Raw genomic sequence first — 18,101 nt, forward strand, 5'->3', positions numbered from 1 at the left:
CATTTATTGCACTCTTCTAAATCAAAAATAGCCTTCCTTAGGAAAGGAGACCATTAATGTATACACTACACCAGGTAGATTCTTACCAAAGCCCTATATAATCGCAGTAAGACTTTGTTATTCTTAAACGTCAACCCTCTTGCAATATCATTTGTCTTCCTAATTGCTTGCTGTACCTGCATGTTAACATTCTGTGATTTATACATAATGATCTCAAAATCCCCTTGCTAGTTACTAGTACTAGTTACTTGCTTTTAAAACTATTCTGCTTATCCATTTTCCATGTCGTAGTATTAGGGTTGAAAGGATTAATGTGTGGGACTGTGTAAACAGCACTGCCCATAATGATGATGTAAGAGACACATGACCAAGAGTCGAAAGAGAGAATGCTTCTAGCTTAGACAGAGTAACACCCAGTCACGTATATCTGTATATAGTTCTGTTATATCCAATAAACTAGTTATTGTTAGACATACCAATATCTCAACAATCATTCTGCAGCCAGTCCAACCAACATACAACATGGTGGTCATGTTGATGGCAGATGTGCAAGCGCGGGTTTTGATACACCCCGCAGTCCAGGTCGGAGGCCAGCGCCCTTACATGTGGAGAGGCAGCAAACAGAAAACAAATGGTTGGCAATATTCAATGCTCCAAGGGAAAGGAGTGGACAGTATAGCAGTACTTCAAGCAAAGAGTTTTAAAGGGTTTGCAGAGTTTAAGAAGCAAGTACCTAAAAGAGACAGCAACCATAGCAGATGTCAGTGAGAGGCTGATCAGCACGGGAAAACTGCAATTACTGCAAGAAATATTTAAAAATTAATGCAAACCACTTCAAATCAAACTCAGAATTGGCACTTTGGAGAAAAAGATTCTGAATTGCTTCAGGTTGGACAATAAGTCTGAGGCTGAACAAGTCAATATATTACTTTACTCAATTGGAACAAAGGCAGATTATATTATTGTAAGACAAGGCATTAATGAAACCTCAAATAAACTTGAAGAAGTCTTAAAAGCTTTTTATAATTATTTCAACTTGAGGAGCAACAAGATACCGGAAAGGGCCAAATTTAACAAAAGAGTCCAGAAACAGACTTTACACACTGCTGAGGGTTGCGAGTATGGAGATCTAAAAAGAGAATTATTAATACGAGACTGCATTGTTGGTGTCACTAATGACACCCCATCAAACCTACTGCAATCTAAGGAAGATGAGGTGCTGTTCCTCCAGTTTGCATGATACCACCACTAAACACATCTTCCCTTCACCCCCCCCGGCGGCATTCCGTAGGGATTGTTCCCTCCGGGACACCCTGGTCCACTCCTCCATCACCCCCTACTCCTCAACCCCCACCTATGGCACCTCCCCATGCCCACGCAGAAGATGCAACACCTGCCCCTTCACTTCCTCTCTCCTCACTGTCCAAGGGCCCAAACACTCCTTTCAAGTGGAGCAGCATTTCACTTGCATTTCCCCTAACTTAGTCTACTGCATTCGTTGCTCCCAATGCTGTATCCTCTACATTGGAGAGACCAAACGCAAACTGGGCGACCGCTTTGTAGAACACCTGCGGTCTGTCCGCAGGAAAGACCCAAACCTCCCTGTCGCTTGCCATTTTAACACTCCACCCTGCTCTCTTGCCCACATGTCTGTCCTTGGCTTGCTGCATTGTTCCAGTGAAGCCCAACGCAAACTGGAGGAACAGCACCTCATCTTCCGACTAGGCACTTTACATCCTTCTGGGCTGAATATTGAATTCAACAACTTTAGATCTTAAACTCCCTCCCCCATCCCCACCCCCTTCCCGTTTCTTCCTCCTCCCTTTTGTTTTTTCCAATAATTTATATAGATTTTTCTTTTCCCACCTATTTCCATTATTTTTAAATCTATAACTGTAATACCCTGTCAGTCTTCCCACCCCACCCCCACTAGAGATGTACCTTGAGTGTCCTGCCATCCATTCTTAATTAGCACATTCTCTTAGATAATATCACCACCTTCAACACCTCTTTGTTCCTTTTGTCTGTGACATCTTTTGATTATCTGCTCCTATCACTGCTTGCTTGTCCCTACAACCACCCCCACCCCCCAACTTCTCTTTCCACCCCCCCCAAACCAGCTTATATTTCACCTCTCTCCTGACTTCACTCAGTTCTGCTGAAGGGTCATGAGGACTCAAAACGTCAACTCTTTTCTTCTTCTCCGCCGATGCTGCCAGACCTGCTGAGTTTTTCCAGGTAATTCTGTTTTTGTTTTGGATTTCCAGCATCCGCAGTAGTTTTTTGTTTTTATTTAGTTCAAAGAGACTATTGATCTTCCGAGTCTGACAAGAACATGATCAGGGAGAGTTGTGAAGCCTCCTGACAGATCGAATCTATGAAGTCAGAGACTTGGCGGGGGGGGGGGGGGGGGGGTGGGTGGCGAGGAGATGGGATAGTATGTATGAATAAAAATATATATGGATGAAGGCTTTGGGCTGATGTAGGATTAGTGTTGAAAGGGTTATTGCAGAGCACTGTGTAAACAGCACTGCCCCTAATGATGATGTAAGAAACACACGACCAAGAGTCAAGAAGCAGAATGCTTTAAGCTTAGTCAGGTAACACCCAATCATCTTCTCAAAGGCAATTAGGGATGGGTAATAAATGCTGGCTAGCCAACAACGCACACATCCCCAAAATGAATATCTGTATATAGTTCTGTTATATCCAATAAACCAGCTGTTAGACATACTAATGTCTCAGCAGTCATTCAGTTCAACCAATATACAACACACATTACACGCTATCTGCTACCATTTCGCCCTCTTAAAAGGTCTATATCTCTTTGTGTCCTCTGCGCAGCTTATTTTGTCACTTGGTATTCCTACTCTCTGCATTCTGTTAACTAATCCTCAATTCCATGTGTCCAAACTTCTGTAACAATCTCTTTTATGATACCTTATCGAATGCCTTCTTAAAGTACAAATATACCCTCCCCCCTTACCTACGCAGCCAGTTACACCCTAAAAAAGACTCAAAGATTTGTCAAATACGATTTCCTTTTCATAAAACCATGTTAACTTTGCCCACATTGTGATTTTCCAAGTGCCCCGTTAGCACGTCCTTAAAACCTGACTACGTTTAAAAAAAAATCAACTCTCATCTGATTCTTATGCCAATTAAGTTAAATCCAGCCCTTTTCTCAGGATTACAAGAGAGGAATCAAAGGAAAAGCCCGGACTTTGCCCAGTTGTGTTCTGGTGCCGTTGCGCCTATCCGGGATCAGGTTCTTGGCGCCCAGGGTTTCCATGGTGATGATGCTTCCAGTGGGCGGATCTACTTTCTCTGCGCTCGGCCGTTCACGCCTGGAATCTCGCTCTCGACGTTCGGCTACCCGGGTCTCGGTCTCTATGGTGACAGGCCGGGTTCCCCAGGCCGCAGGATGTCGACGGCGTCCAAGGTGGTTCTCGGCATTTCCGTTGTACTGACAGTGGGGACCGTGGCCGGGGTCCATCTAAGGCAGCAGCTGGACAAGGAGGTGCGTTGTTTCGGTCTGTGCTCCTGTCGCTCAGACCGGCGGGGACGGGAGGAGTCTAGACCCATATGACTGCAGCATCAGGCTTGCTCCCAGTAACAGCGCCCACCCCAGATGGTATTCTTTAGGCGGTGATGGGAGATATGCGGTTAATACTGGTGCGGTTTTAATTTGACACCGCGGGGACTGAGGCGCTGTTGGAGCACGTGACATGGGGGAGGGGACTCTTATTTGGGCGCGTGCGGCCCAGTTTCCCCCCGGAGATCCGAGTCCCATCCGCGAGCGCCCCCTCCCCCTCCCCATCCCGCGAGCGCCCCCTCCCCCTCCCCATCCCGCGAGCGCCCCCTCCCCCTCCCCATCCCGCGAGCGCCCCCTCCCCCTCCCCATCCCGCGAGCGCCCCCTCCCCCTCCCCATCCCGCGAGCGCCCCCTCCCCCTCCCCATCCCGCGAGTGCCCCCTCCCCCTCCCCATCCCGCGAGCGCCCCCTCCCCCTCCCCATCCCGCGAGCGCCCCCTCCCCATCCCGCGAGCGCCCCCTCCCCCTCCCCATCCCGCGAGCGCCCCCTCCCCCTCCCCATCCCGCGAGCGCCCCCTCCCCCTCCCCATCCCGCGAGCGCCCCCTCCCCCTCCCCATCCCGCGAGCGCCCCCTCCCCCTCCCCATCCCGCGAGCGCCCCCTCCCCCTCCCCATCCCGCGAGCGCCCCCTCCCCCTCCCGCGGGCGCCCCCTCCCCCTCCGTGGGCGCCCCCTCCCCATCTCCTCCGCGAGCGCCCCCTCACCTCCCCCACCCGTCGCCCTCCCACCCCTCCCTCTCCCCACCTCTCGCCCTCCCCACCCCTCGCGAGCGCCCCCTCCCCACCCCTCGCGAGCGCCCCCTCCCCAACCCTCGCGAGCGCCCCCTCCCCACCCCTCGCGAGCGCCCCCTCCCCACCCCTCGCGAGCGCCCCCTCCCCACCCCTCGCGAGCGCCCCCTCCCCACCCCTCGCGAGCGCCCCCTCCCCACCCCTCGCGAGCGCCCCCTCCCCACCCCTCGCGAGCGCCCCCTCCCCCTCTGTGAGTGCCCCCTCTCCACGCGAGCGCCCCCTCCCCAATCCACATGAGAGCTCTCTGTGCGAGTCTCCACGTGAGTGCCCCCCCCCCCCACTCCGCACATACGCCCCCTCCCCCCCACTCTGCATGAGTGCCGACTCCCCCACCTGCAATCGCCCCCATCTCTCCTCCAGGAGTGCCGCAAGAATTCTCCATTCCTGGCTACATCCTTGTAAATCTCTGTACCCTCTCTAGTGTGATCACATCCTTCCTGTAATGTAGTAACCAGAACTGTACACAGCAGTCTAGCTGTGGTCCAGCTAATGTTTTATGCCTGTTTAGCATAACCTCCCTGCTCTTATAATCTGTGCCTTGGCTAATAAATGAATGCATGCTGAATGCCTTCTTAACCACCTTATGTGCCTGTACTGTTACTTTCTGGGATCTGTAGTCATTAACTCCAAGGTCTCTCTTTTCCTCTGCCTTTCTCATTATCCTACCATTTATTGTCTATTCCCTTACTTTGTTTGCTCTCTCCAAATGTATTTCCTCACTCTTTGGATTGAATTACATTTGCCACTTTTCTGCACACCTGACCATTCCATTGATTTCTTCCTGCAGTGTACAGCTTTGTTCCTCGCTATCAACCGCACAATCAAGTTTTGTATCATCTGCAAATTTCTTAATCATGCCCCAAACATTTAATTCAATTCAAGTCACAATTCAAGGGTTATTACCTTTTGCTTCCTGCAATTCGCCAATTTTAGATCCAGCTTGCTAATTGCCCTTGGATTTCTCCTTTTCTGATCAGTGTGCCTTTTGAGATGTCGTCAAAAGCCTTGCTAAAATCAAAGTTGACTATATCAAAAATGCTACCTCCATTGGCCCTCCTTGTTATCTCCTCAGAAAATTCAGTTGTGTTAGTCAGACATAACTTTTCCTTAAAGGATCCATGCTGACTGACCTTGATTGACCTATGCTCTTCTAAATAAATTTATACTGTCCCATGTAATTTTTTTCCAACAATTGACTGGCCTTTAATTATTCATTTCTCCATTTCTAAACAATGGTACAACATTAGCAGCCCTCCAGCATCACTCTTGTAGCCAGAGAGGTTTGGAAAATGATGGTCAGGCAGAAATGGCGGGAGGATGATCTGATGAATGTGGTGGTTGTTTGAGTGGAAGGTGATAAAGATAAATCTATGTGGTTCTGGGTAGCGGTGGGGTCAGTGAGGAGTGAGAGCACAAGTGGAGGGAGATGTCACTGACATGGTTGAGATCTCTGTCAACCAAGGTGGAGAGGAATCCTTGGTTGAGGAAAATGGAAGACATGTTGGAAGTGCATATATGGAAGGTTGCATTGTTAGAACAGATGCAACAAAGACCGAGAAATTGGAAGAATTGAAGAGCCCTTACAAGAAATGAAGTGGAAGAAGTGTAGCTGTGGGAGTTCGTGGACTTGTAGTGAATATTGATTGATAACCTATCCTCAGAAATGGAGATGGAGAAGTCAAGGAAGGGAGGGGAAGAATTGGAAACGAATCATGAGAAGATGAGGGAAGGGTGGAATTCGGAAGTAAAGTTCATGAAATTTCCCAGTTCAGGGCAAGAGCAGGAAATGGCACCAATGCATTCATCAAAGTACTAATAAAGCGATGAGGGAAGGTACCTGAGTAGGATTGGAACAAAGAATGTTCCACGCATCCTACAAAAATGCAGGATATCCATAGCAACACCTTTTTATTAGAAGAAGTGAATGGAGTTAACGGAAGAATCAATTTAACGTAAGAACAAGTTCAGCCAGGTGGAGCAGGGTCGTGGTGGATGGAAAGATAGTCGGTGCTGCTGAAGAGGGAGGTCAAGAGTGTACATGTGGCAGTGCGCAGCATTGAAGTGGATCTCAGGGTGCGGTGAGAGCAGTGGTTGGAAGAACGCTGAATATCTTGGAGATATATGTAATGGTGGGTGGACGTGAAACAAGAAGGGTAGGAATTTCATAGTTGGAATCATGGAATGAGTTGACAATATTATAGGCAATATTGAGCTCAGTGAAGGACGATTCTTGTCATTTTATGCTTTAGGCCCTTTCCATTTTTCCAGATAAATGAAATCCTCTTTTTTTATTCATTCATGGGATGTGGGCGCTGCTAGCTAGGCTAGCATTTATTGCCCATCCCTAATTGCCCTGGAATTGAGTGGCTTGCTCAGCCATTTCAGAGGGTATTTAAGAATCAACCACATTGCTGTGGATCTGGAGTCATATGTAGGTCAGACTAGGTAAGGACAGCAGATGTTCTTCCCTAAAGAACGGTAGTGAACCAGATGGGTTTTTACGACAACAATGGTTTCACGGTCATCATTAGACTCTAAATTCCAGATTTTTATTGAATTCAGATTTCACCAGCTGCCATGGTGGGATTCAAACCTGGGTCCCCAGAACATTATCCTGGGTCTCTGGATTACTAGCCCAGTGACAATACCACTATACCACCACCTCCCGCTGCATAATTTTCAATACAAGAATCATTGTGGTACAAACTTTTTCAAAGCTAGACACATTTAACATTGACAGTTTGTCACCGCCACAATCATATACATGCAAGGGGGCTTCATTAATGAAGTTGCAACTCTTGTTTGCAACTTCCAAGTTTTCAAAATCCATTATTATTGATTAGGTTTGCGCTGTTGAAGCCACAGAAATAACCTTCAAAGTCACTGCTTTGTCACTTTGGTTGAGGTGGTCCCACAATTACCCTCATGCTCTTCAGCAGCTTTCCTGTGATCTTCACCCTGGCATGACAGAGGAGATAATTGTGACAGGTGTGAGTACAATGTCAGGTTATTGACCTGCCATCCTTTGTGTCCTTTGATCTTGAAGGAAAGTTCTTGGAGAAATGGGCTGAATGGCCTCCTATCAAACTTCAAATGATTCTACTTTCTGATAGGTTGCCTTTTTTTTTACACAGATCTGATGGCAGGACTTTTCATTTCACTATTATGAAAATGATGGAACTTCCAGTTATGAATTGTGTCTGCAGCAGAAAGCAGTACTGTTCCTAAATGTATATATATATATTTTTCTAATTTAATAAAACAGCTTTTAGCTTTTAAATTTTGAGGCGAATAGTCCAATCACGGTCTGAAATGAAATTTTCTGCCTTGAATTGTTCCTTCCCTTAACTGTCTGTTATTTCTCTCCAGTGGCAAACTAGGTTTCTTTGGAGCTTCTTACATAAACAAACACCCCCCACCCCCCAATTTTTATACCCTCTGTTATTTATCAAAACCTATGGGTTTCTTTGGATTTAATTGTGAAGGCATGCCATGTAACTGCTTGTAATGTGGATTTAGCTGTTTTATGACGAATTGAACATACAAATTAAGAGCAAGAGTAGGCCATTCGGCCCCTCGAATCTGCTCCGCTATTCAATAAGATCATGGCTGCTCTGATCGTAGCCTCAATGCCACTATCCTGCCTATCCCTGATACCCTTTGATTCCCTTGTTCGTTAAGAATCTATCTACCTCTGCCTCTACCACTCTCTGGGGAAGAAAGTTCCACAGGCTCGTGACCTTCTAAGAGAAAAAGTTTTTCCTCATCTCTGTTTTAAATGGGAGACCCCTTATTTTTAAACTGTGTCTCCTAGTTCTGGTCTATCCCACAAGGAGGAAACATCCTTTCAGCATCCACTCTGTCAAGCCACCTCAGGATCTTTCAATGAGATCACCTCTCATTCTTCTAAACTCCAATGGATACAGGCCCAACATGTGCATTCCTCATTGGATAACCCCCTCATTCCAGGAATCAGTTGAGTGAACCTTCTTTGAACTTCTAATGCAATTATGTCCTTTCTTAAAAATGGAGACCAAAATTGTACAGAGTACTCCAGATGCGGCATCATGATGCCCTGTACTACTGTAGCAAAAACTCTCTCTACTTTTATATTTCATTCCCCTTGCAGTAAACGATAATGTTCCATTTGCCTTCCTAATCACTTGCTGTACCTGCATACTAACTTTTTGTGATTCATGTACCAGGACACTCAGATAACCTCTGTATCTCAGAGTTCTGCAATCCCTCTCCATTTAGATAACTTGCTGCTTTTCTATTTTTCCTCCCAAATTGACAAGTTCACATTTTACCAAATTATACTCCATCTGCCAGATGTTTGCCCAATCATTTAACCTATTATTATCTCTTTATGTCATCAGCAAATTTAGCAACTATATATTTGGTCCTTCATTCAAATCATTGATATAGATTGTAAATAGTTGAGACCCTAGCACTGATGCCTGTGGCGCTACACCTTTTACACCCTGTCAACTTAAAAATGACCTGTTTAGATCTACTCTTTGTTTCCTTCCAGCTAACCAATCCTTTCTCCATGCTAATATGATACCCACTACATCATGAGCTCTTATTTTGTGTAGTAACCTTTGGTATGGTACCTTATCAAATGCTTACTGGAAAGCTAAGTACATCACGTGCATAGGTTCCTCTTTATCGAAGTTGTTAGTTACTTCCTCAAAGAACTCTAATAAATTAGTCAAACACGATTTCACTTTCACAAATCCATGTTGACCCTGCCTGATTGCATTGCGATTTTCTAAGTGCGCAGCATAACAACCTTAATAATAGGTTCCTGCATTTTCCCTATGAGAGATGTTAAACAAACTGGCCAGTAATTTTTGGCTTTCTGTATCCCTCCTTTCTCGATTAGAGGAGTTACATTTTTCCAATTTGATGGGATCTTTCCAGAATCTTGGAAATTAAAACTAATGCATTTACTATCTCAGCAGCAACTTCCTTTAAGGCCCTAGGATAAAGTCCATCAGGAGCTGTGAACTTGTCAGCTTCTATTTCAAATAATTTTCTCAGTACTCTTTCCCTGATGATTGTCATTGTTTTAAGTTCCTCCATCTCTTTCACTTCTTGATTTATAACTATCCCTGGGATGATGTTTGTATTGTCTACAGAGAAGGCAAATGCAAAATCTCTGTTCAATTCATCCGTCATTGTCTATCTTCCATTATTACCTCCCTCGACTCTCCCTCTAGAGGACCAACACTCACTTTACCTACTCTTTTCCTTTTCAAATACCTACAGAAACTCGTACTATTTATTTATACTTTCAGCCAGCTTTCTCTCGTACTCTAATTTCTCCCTCCTTGATATTCTTTTAGTCATTCTTTGCTGCTTTTTTTATTCTGTCCAATCTTCTGACTTGCCGCTAATCTTTGAGGAATTGTACGCTTTTTCTTCCAATGATACAATCTTTAACTTCCTTAGATAGCCACGTCTGGTGCGCCCTTCCCTGAGAGAAGGCATGTCCAACCTTTTCATGTGGGGGCCATATTTAATTTTTTTCCCAATCAAGGGGCTGATGAGCAAATTTCGACAAGATAAGGTTTGGCACAACATTAAACATGAATTTTTTAGAATTTGATGTCAAAATAATATTTTTTTTAAAGGAGTAATTAATTAAAATAACCATTAAAAAGTGTCAAGCAGCAGAGTTAAACAATAAAACCTTTTTTTTGCCTTTTCGCTTAAGAAGCAGACTTCTAGAGAGACAGACTAGGCCCCAATTCCTGGTCACCAGGGAAGAGGGAGGGTACTGGGCTGTGCTAAGAAGTTGGGTTTAATTAATGCTGACCTTGCATTCGCCTCTGGCCTTGGCGGAATTCATATGAAAATGGGGGTTGGAAGCGGCTTGCCTTTCAGCCTGGGTTTTCCACCTCTTCTGACCTGCTTTGTAGTTACGTTTTGGGAGGGAGGAGGAGGGCAGGTTGTCTGGCTCACTCCCTGTCTCACTCTCACCCACTCACGCAGGCTCACTCAGATTCATTCATGCTCTCACCCAGACTCAATCACTCACACACACACACTCACTCACTGACACAAACTCACTCACTCCCCACTTGGGCCCAGGAGCTTTGGGCATCTTACTGAGGAGGTAGTCGGGACACTGTGAAGAGATGCACTTCCTCACTGCACCCTGTCTGGGACTTCAGCTGTCCTGAGTGGACGGGGGCCTGGGTGTGCGCTGTTGCTGTAGCTCTACTCTTCCTCATGGCCTTCTGGTCCACTCTGCCATCTTGCCCGCTGTGCTCCTTTATGAGGCTGCGCCTACACAGGAGGGTGAGAGAGTGTGTGCAGCCAAAGGTGGTGACAGCCGCACTGAGGGGAAAAACCAGAAACAACTCATCCTCTCATTAATCCTCCAATCAGAGACTGCTTCTCTCCTGGATTTGCTGCTGATAGGCTCACTTGTGTGTGGCCTGTGATTGGAGGAACAGCTCTTTACAGAATCTTTTATTGAACTTAACCATAGTGTGAACATTGGCTCTTGGGGCTGGATAGAGAGGCTTCGGGGTCGTGTTGTGGCCCTCGGGCCATGAGTTGGACAAGCCTGCCCTAGTTCTCGCTGGAATGTATCTTTGCTGAGTGTTATGAAATATCTCTCTAAATGTCTGCCTCTGCATCTCTCCTGACCTATCACTTAACCTAATTTTACAGCTCACTAACCAGCTCTGTCTTCATGCCTTCATAATTGCCCTTATTTAAGTTTTAAACACTTGTCTTAGACCCACTCTTCTCTCCCTAAAACTGAATGAGAAATTCAATCATATTCTGATCACTGCTACCGAGGTGCCCCTTTACCATGAAGTCATTAATTAATTGAGAAATGTGCTTTGACGTTAGAGTTGTTACCTTTGGCATCAGAAAGATTGTAATGTTTCTATTGTGCTACCTCCCTTTCTTTGCCAGTCTTTGTCACAATCTACATTATCCAGTCCCTTTACAATCCTATCAATCGTATTACCTTCTCTTCCTCACATTGTTGGTACATTACCTCTTCCCTCATACCTCATTCTACTATCTGCCCCTGTTATCTTTTGGCACCTTTCTCTCTTTGTTTTCTCTTCCCATCCTCCCACCTTTACTTCCCTCTCTTCTCCCCTCTTCAGTCATTCTGGCTGTAATTACCATACTGGTGTCACTGGTTTCACCAAAATGGCTACTTGTTCTGGACCCAAATCTTCCTCCAGTGCCCCTCATCACCTTTCAATTCTCTTCTCTTGGTATTGAGTTCATAACCCTTTCTTATTTACAGATCTCTCCATGGCATTGTAGCGTCCCATCTTTGCCTTGTGTACAGTTCCATTCTCTCCAGCCCTCTGGCTCTGTGGGATAACCTTGTTATCTCTTGAGTGGTTGGTTCTTGTCCTTTGCTGGAAGACTAGGAATGGGAGAGAGAAAAAGGCTGCACTTCAGCTTTCAGCTTATGGGGAAAGTTAAGAACTGAGGTCCAGAAACACAGAATAAAATTAAACTGGGGGCAAGGACAGCTTAGAGATAGGGTGCGTCGGTGCTGCTGGAGGGAAACACATGTAGCCCCAAAAATTCCAAAACTGAAGCAGCGGTGAGCCCCTGAATCTCTAACAATTACAACTTGACCAAAAAGAGCAGCCCACTGGATAATTGTTGGGTTCTGTTGCTCATCATGTTTGATATTGAGATACACAGGCTCTTTTTCTATGAAGAGATCTGGTTTATGAAATATGCAACAGTGATTAGAGGGAAGTAAACAAGTTAAGGGCATATGGAAAGTGACTAAGGTTCCAATGCTGAGCTTATACAATACTTCAGGTTAATACTGTACCTGCTTATAATCCAGTGCAAGAGGGTGATACCAAATTCTGTTTTCTGCTTCCACTATCAGGCGAGTGAAGCTTTACATGCATATTGTTAAATACAAAAACAATTCCCTGATTGTTGATTTCTGACTGCCACTGAAAAGATGTAGCAGGGGAGCTGGTTCTTTTCTAACATTAACAATTCAGGTGTGACCTAGTGAATTACCCACTCCATTATTTTAGTTTAGCAGTTTCACTGATCTTGTACACTGATTATTGCATTTCTGGGAAGTGTATAATAATAATTGCACTACAAAATATGCTGCTGATGCCAGGTAAGCTTTCAGTTCAGTATCCTCTTTAATATTTTGAATGAATACTTAAGGAATATGTTATATTTGGATCAGGAATCCCAGATTTAAAAGGGGATGTGATGTGGATTGAGCTGCTTTTCTTTTGGATCAGCTTTTGATAAACCCCCAGACACAGGTTGACATGAAGCATGATTCATGGCGTCCAAGCCTTGTACTCAGCAGCATATCAATTGGCTATACTGACGCAGCTAGTATTAGGGGAGGCGGTGGCATAGTGGTTTTGTCACTTGACTGGTATTCCAGGGGACCTGGGTTCGAATCCTACCATGGCAGATGGTGAAATTTGAATTCAATAAAAAACTGGAATTAAAGATCTAATGATGATCATGAAACCATTGTTGATTGTCGTAAAAACCCACCTGGTTCACTAACGTTCTTTAGGGAAGGAAATCTGCTGTTGCCTCTGGCCTACATGTGACTCCAGACCCACAGCAATGTGGTTGACTCTTAAATGCCCTCTGAGCAAGGGCAATTAGGGAAGGGCAGTAAATGCTGGTCGAGCCAGTGACATCCACATCCCAGGAACGAATAATTTAAAAAAAAGAGTTTGTGAGAAATTGCATTTGTGGACTTCCCAGTTTGAACCATCAGTCACTTGAATGATTGGGATGTGCTTCTCTAAAACTGCTTTGTAATATTCAGCAAATTAACATGACTTTTTTGTATTGATCACCAAACAAGTGTTTGAATGAAGTTACATCTATCTTTCTTTCTATAGAGGTTGCGAGAAGGAGTTTTCAGAGATCTTGAACGACAAGAGCGCAAAAGAGAGAATCTTCGCATTCTGGAGGAGCAGATTAGTCTGACAAAGAAACTGGAAACAGATCGACTACAGAGAAGCACCTTGGCCCCAGGGAGCTCTCAACAATCTGCAAAACAGTAGCCTCATTTTTTTGAACATGCAGTGATGGCTTTGGATGTTTAACAGATGATGGATTTTTTCACCCTCCGTAATTGTGGAAAAAGGCTTGAGAGAATTATTTAACTTAAGATGAATAAAGCTGCTCTTTGGATAACTGCTATGCCATTCTAGCTGCTGACCCTTTGTAGTGTAAACATTGCCAGAGGTTTGGGAGTATGGAAGAAAACGAGGAGACAAAAAGCTTAACTGCTCGCCAAATGGAGGATGAATGTGCAAGAATGACTGCTTCTGAAGGGTTGGAGGAAGGAGAGGTTGAAGGGGAAACTCTACTGATAGTTGAGTCAGAAGACCAGGCCTCAGTGGACTTGTCCCACGATCAGAGTGGGGATTCCTTGAACAGTGAGCTGGGTGATGAAGGGGAAGGGTCCTGGATGGAAGATATGTCTTTTTACTGTGACAAGTGTCAGAAGTGGATACCTGCAAGTACGTATGTTATTCCTGAAATATCCTTAAGAGTAATATTTCTTGTTATTCTGATATAAGGGGAGCAGGACCTCAGCTGATGGTCCCCAATCTTTCTCAAAGTTACAGTGGAAAATTGGTTGATTCTTTGTGGAAACTACTGGAAAAGTTCTTTTATTTTATTATTCGTTCATGGGATGTGGGCATCGCTGGCTAGGCCAGCATTTATTGCCCACTCCTAATTGCCCTTGAGAAAGTGGTGGTGAGCTGCCTTCTTGAACCATTGCAGTCCATGTGGTGTAGTTACACCCACTGTGTTCGGGAGGGAGTTCCAGGATTTTGACCCAGCGACAGTGAAAGAACGGCGATATATTTACAAGGCAGGATGGTGAGTGACTTGGAGGGGAACTTCCAAGTGGTGGTGTTCCCATGTGTCTGCTGCCATTGTCCTTCTTGATGGTAGTAGTTGTGGGTTTGGAAGGTCCTGTCTAAGGAGCCTTGGTGAGTTTCTGCAGTGCAGCTTGTAGATGGTACACACTGCTGACACTGCATCAGTGGCGCATGTTTAAACGTTTGTGAATCAAATGGGCTGCTTTGCCCTGATGGTGTCAATCTTCTTGAATGTTCAGTTGAAAATGGAAGGCATTCGATATTCTTTAGCACTTTTGTGCACTCAGAAAATATAACTATTAAGATTGTGAAAATTGAGTCATATGATCCATAAATCATACCAAGATGCAGAAGGTAAGACAAAGAGAAGTGCCATTTGTAGATGGGGTGCTTTATCCTGAAATAGCTACTTTGTGCTGATTGTTAGTGATGTGACTCAGACACCATTAGTTGCTTCCGTAACTGACTGTACCAGAGTAGCTTGGGATTTTGCATAGGTCTAAAATGGTAGGTTCCTAGAAGGTTTGAAAATATGTGAGAGGCATTGTGGTCTATTTGTTCCCTTAGAAAGAGAGGTGGGATAGAAATTGGCATGTTTTGCAACAATTCTTAAGGCTCAAAATGGGTGCAAAGCATTCCAATTTCAGTGAGATCGCCTGCATCCAATCTGCACAGGTGCTAACCCACTCTAGGATTTGTGGGGTCCGTTTCTTCGGCACGCTGGCTGGAAGCCTAAGATAAGAGTTAGGCTCTTTGAATCAATTAATTGGGAGCCTACTGCCTCTTGAAGAGCTCCTATGTGAAATTAGTTACCATTGACCAGGCTTTCCCCGTGTAGGATTCTTTGATGGCCACTGTGACCTCCTAGGTATGTTTTAATTTATTTTTTTAAAAACAAAACCTTTCTCAGGAGGAGCTGGAGTGTCTGCCTGACTTGACTTGGCAATCGCCCTGCCCCCTTCTTGAACCCACCTGAGGGCTGCTGTAGGTGAGGCAGGTGGCCTCGACCTGTGGAGGCACAATGGGTGCTGACAGCTTACCCTGAATGTGTAGCTATGGCCCAAGGACCAATTCCTGCTGATCGACAGACCTCTTGGCTTGGGCATGTGCTGTAAGTCTGGGGATGAAAATAGCCTTGGGCCAAAATCTACGTCAGAGTATTTCCCAGCACTTCCTGTCTCCTATTAATTTTATGTGCTCCCACTAGTTATCTAAACAGGGATATGAATAGGAGTGTGTATAAATGTGCAGCACATGGAGGCTAGCCTTATTTTGTATTAAGGGGAAGGCTTGGAGAGTTTCTGCTCTTAAGCAAACATTTTCATGTAATTATTTGCACAGTGCTCATTTTACATGTTATACATAATGTTATGAACCTAGCATGAGGATGATTACAGACTCAGGCTGGAATTTTACCAGACCTGTAGAGTGGGGTGGAAGGCAGTGGTGGGGCATCCAAGAAATACGGACAGGATGCGCTTGTAGGGAAGTGCGACATTGTGAAGTTGCTTCCCAATTTTACAAGTGGTGGGAAAGATTTATGAACATTGTGTTGAGATACAGCAGGCCATTATTTGAGCTTATTTAGAAGGTAATTGACATGAATTTAAATGCAATTGATTGGAATTTTACAATGCAGGTTGTATTTTATGAGCAGTGCACAAGATTAAAGGGCCTTCAGAGCCCTGACTGGTTAAAGGTGGTGGCAATGAGGTGAGGCATCAATGCTGTTTCCTTCAACCATTCTGAAAGGCAACATGAGCAGGAAGGGGGAGCATGGGGAACTAAACCCATTGCCGACCAGCAGCAGAAAGCCTGTAATGGTGCCATCACCAACTGGTGGAGGTTGTGTAAGGGTACCAGCATCAGCAGTTTCTGCAAGGGACAAAGGGGGGCAGTGGCACTTTCTCCCAAGGGAGCAGCAAGGGGAAGGTCCCAGGGAAGGTGGATTACAAAGATAGCGCAAGAGAGGGGGAAAGGTTACCTGGCGTGGGACTGATCCACCCAGTTTTAGTGACCCCTTGTGAGTGGCATAGAGGAAGGGGAAATCAGGCACCTGAGGTACAATGCAGCAACAGCAGGAACAGCAAGAGGGCCAGCCTCCGGGTGGACACTCTGGAGTGATGCGCATGGGGGAGGATCAACAGCCTGCTGTTCGTGGAATGGCCTATCTGCAGGATAGTTTGTACTGGACTCAACTATTTGCAGATATCCTAGCGACAATGTCAGTGCAGACTGATGCTTTCCAGAGAAACAGTTGCTGATTTATGCAGCATGCTGCAGGGCAGGCTGAGATCCGTTGGGTTTGGTGGACACACGATGCTGGTGTCTCTGAGGATCACTGTGGCCTCAACTGCAGTATGTTCAGGTCTTTGCAGGGATCCACTGGGGACATGCGTGGGTTCTCCCAGGCTGGAGATGATTGGTGGTTTAAGGAGGTGACCAATGCCTTCTTCAAAGGGCTGGTGCACTACTGAACCGACCTGGACAGTCAGGTGGTGAGGTCCATTGGCTTCGGGGCCATCATTGGATTCTCCCAAGGCAAGGTGTCATCCACTGCACGTATGTGGCCAGCAAGGCTCCCCCAGCCAGCAATGTCCAACTGGCCTGCGACCACTGAAAGTGAAACCTTTGGTTCCCGGAAGCAGCTATGGCACCTGCATACTTTGATAGGCCCATCAGCCACTGAATTTTTGGCTCCCCATGTGCCTTCAGTGATGGATTCTCAGGGCAAGGGCTACCCATTGAAAACATGGCAACTCACACTTGTGAGGAACACTCGCACTGCAGCAGAGGAGAGGTACAGTACTTATCACTGGCCCATTTTAGTGACAATTGAGCCGGCCATTGAGCTGCTGAAGGTCAATTTGGTGGAGACCTTCAATATGCACCAATGAGGGTGCCTCATATCATGGTGATCTTTTGTACTCTGCACAACCTCTAGCACTGCAGAGGGGGAGGTCTTGCATAATAGGGAAATCGTGATAACTACTCCTCATTTGATGAGGAGCATGTGAAGGAGGCTGCTGAGCACTTGGCACAGGATGAGGAACCCCTGCACCAGAGGTGATGTGACTTGAAAGACGCGCAAAGGAGGCTCTGGACAATCTGACCAAAGCCTTGTACAAATGTAGCAAGGCTTCTTTATTCTTGAACTCCAATCCCCTTGCAATAAAGGCCAACATGCCATTTGCCTTCCTAATTGCTTGCTGTATCTGTATGCTAACTTTTTGTGTACCTTATACGAGAACACCCACTTTTTTTTGAAAAAATGTACTTAATTCATAAAATATTTACATTTACATTTCAAAATGGCCATCACAAAAGTGCAATCATATTCAAGTTTTTCACACAGATCATGCCGCACCCTGAGGTGCTTCATTACAATCAAGGAACATTACAGACGTTTCAAAATGATCATAACAGACAGTCACGCAGTGCAATGGTATTTAAGTTGTCTACATAGATCATGTTGCATTCTGAGGTGCTTCCATCCAATTGTGATACATGTAATATTCACTGCCTACATTCAATGTGAGTCATACAGCCCGAGGGGTCTATACAGTTCCTAGCCCCTTGGTGCACTATGGCTGAAAGGTCTTAGACAGCGACCCTTCCCCATTGCCCCTTTGGCGGCTGCCCCAAGTTTTAATGCGTCCCTTAGCATGTGGTCCTGGACCTTGGAATGTGCCAGTCTGCAGCACCCGGTTGGGGCAACTCTTTGCGCTGGAAGACCAATAAGCTTTGGGCAGACCAAAGAGCACCTTTAACTGAGTTGATGATCCTCCAGCTGCAGTTGATGTTTGTCGCCTGCGAACAGCCTATAG

At 45.5% G+C, this 18,101-nt stretch overlaps 2 protein-coding genes across 2 annotated transcripts in view; both read left to right on the plus strand.

The window, feature by feature from the left end:
• Window positions 1-3,361: 3,361 nt before the first annotated feature.
• On the plus strand, window positions 3,362-13,498 carry pet117 (PET117 cytochrome c oxidase chaperone). The gene is made up of 2 exons (XM_078556716.1): window positions 3,362-3,520; window positions 13,279-13,498. Exons 1-2 carry the CDS (start codon window positions 3,425-3,427, stop codon window positions 13,441-13,443), a joined length of 261 nt encoding a protein of 86 aa, XP_078412842.1. The 5' UTR covers window positions 3,362-3,424; the 3' UTR covers window positions 13,444-13,498.
• A 139-nt stretch (window positions 13,499-13,637) lies between these two features.
• The window catches only part of kat14 (lysine acetyltransferase 14), a 74,736-nt gene continuing 70,272 nt past the window's right edge, over window positions 13,638-18,101 (plus strand). Inside the window, exon 1 of the mRNA XM_078556715.1 lies at window positions 13,638-13,905. Coding sequence (XP_078412841.1) covers window positions 13,638-13,905 — 268 coding nt within the window. The remainder of the gene's footprint in view (window positions 13,906-18,101) is intronic.

This window comes from Cetorhinus maximus, chromosome 14 (genome assembly GCF_964194155.1).
Source record: "Cetorhinus maximus chromosome 14, sCetMax3.hap1.1, whole genome shotgun sequence".
Lineage (NCBI taxonomy): Eukaryota > Metazoa > Chordata > Chondrichthyes > Lamniformes > Cetorhinidae > Cetorhinus > Cetorhinus maximus.

Bases quoted from the DNA above. Each gene is read 5' to 3' on its own strand.
- pet117 (XM_078556716.1), top strand. From the start codon at position 3,425: ATGTCGACGGCGTCCAAGGTGGTTCTCGGCATTTCCGTTGTACTGACA. The intron at 3,521-13,278 runs GTGCGTTGTTTC...TTCTTTCTATAG, and splicing joins GGCAGCAGCTGGACAAGGAG to AGGTTGCGAGAAGGAGTTTT.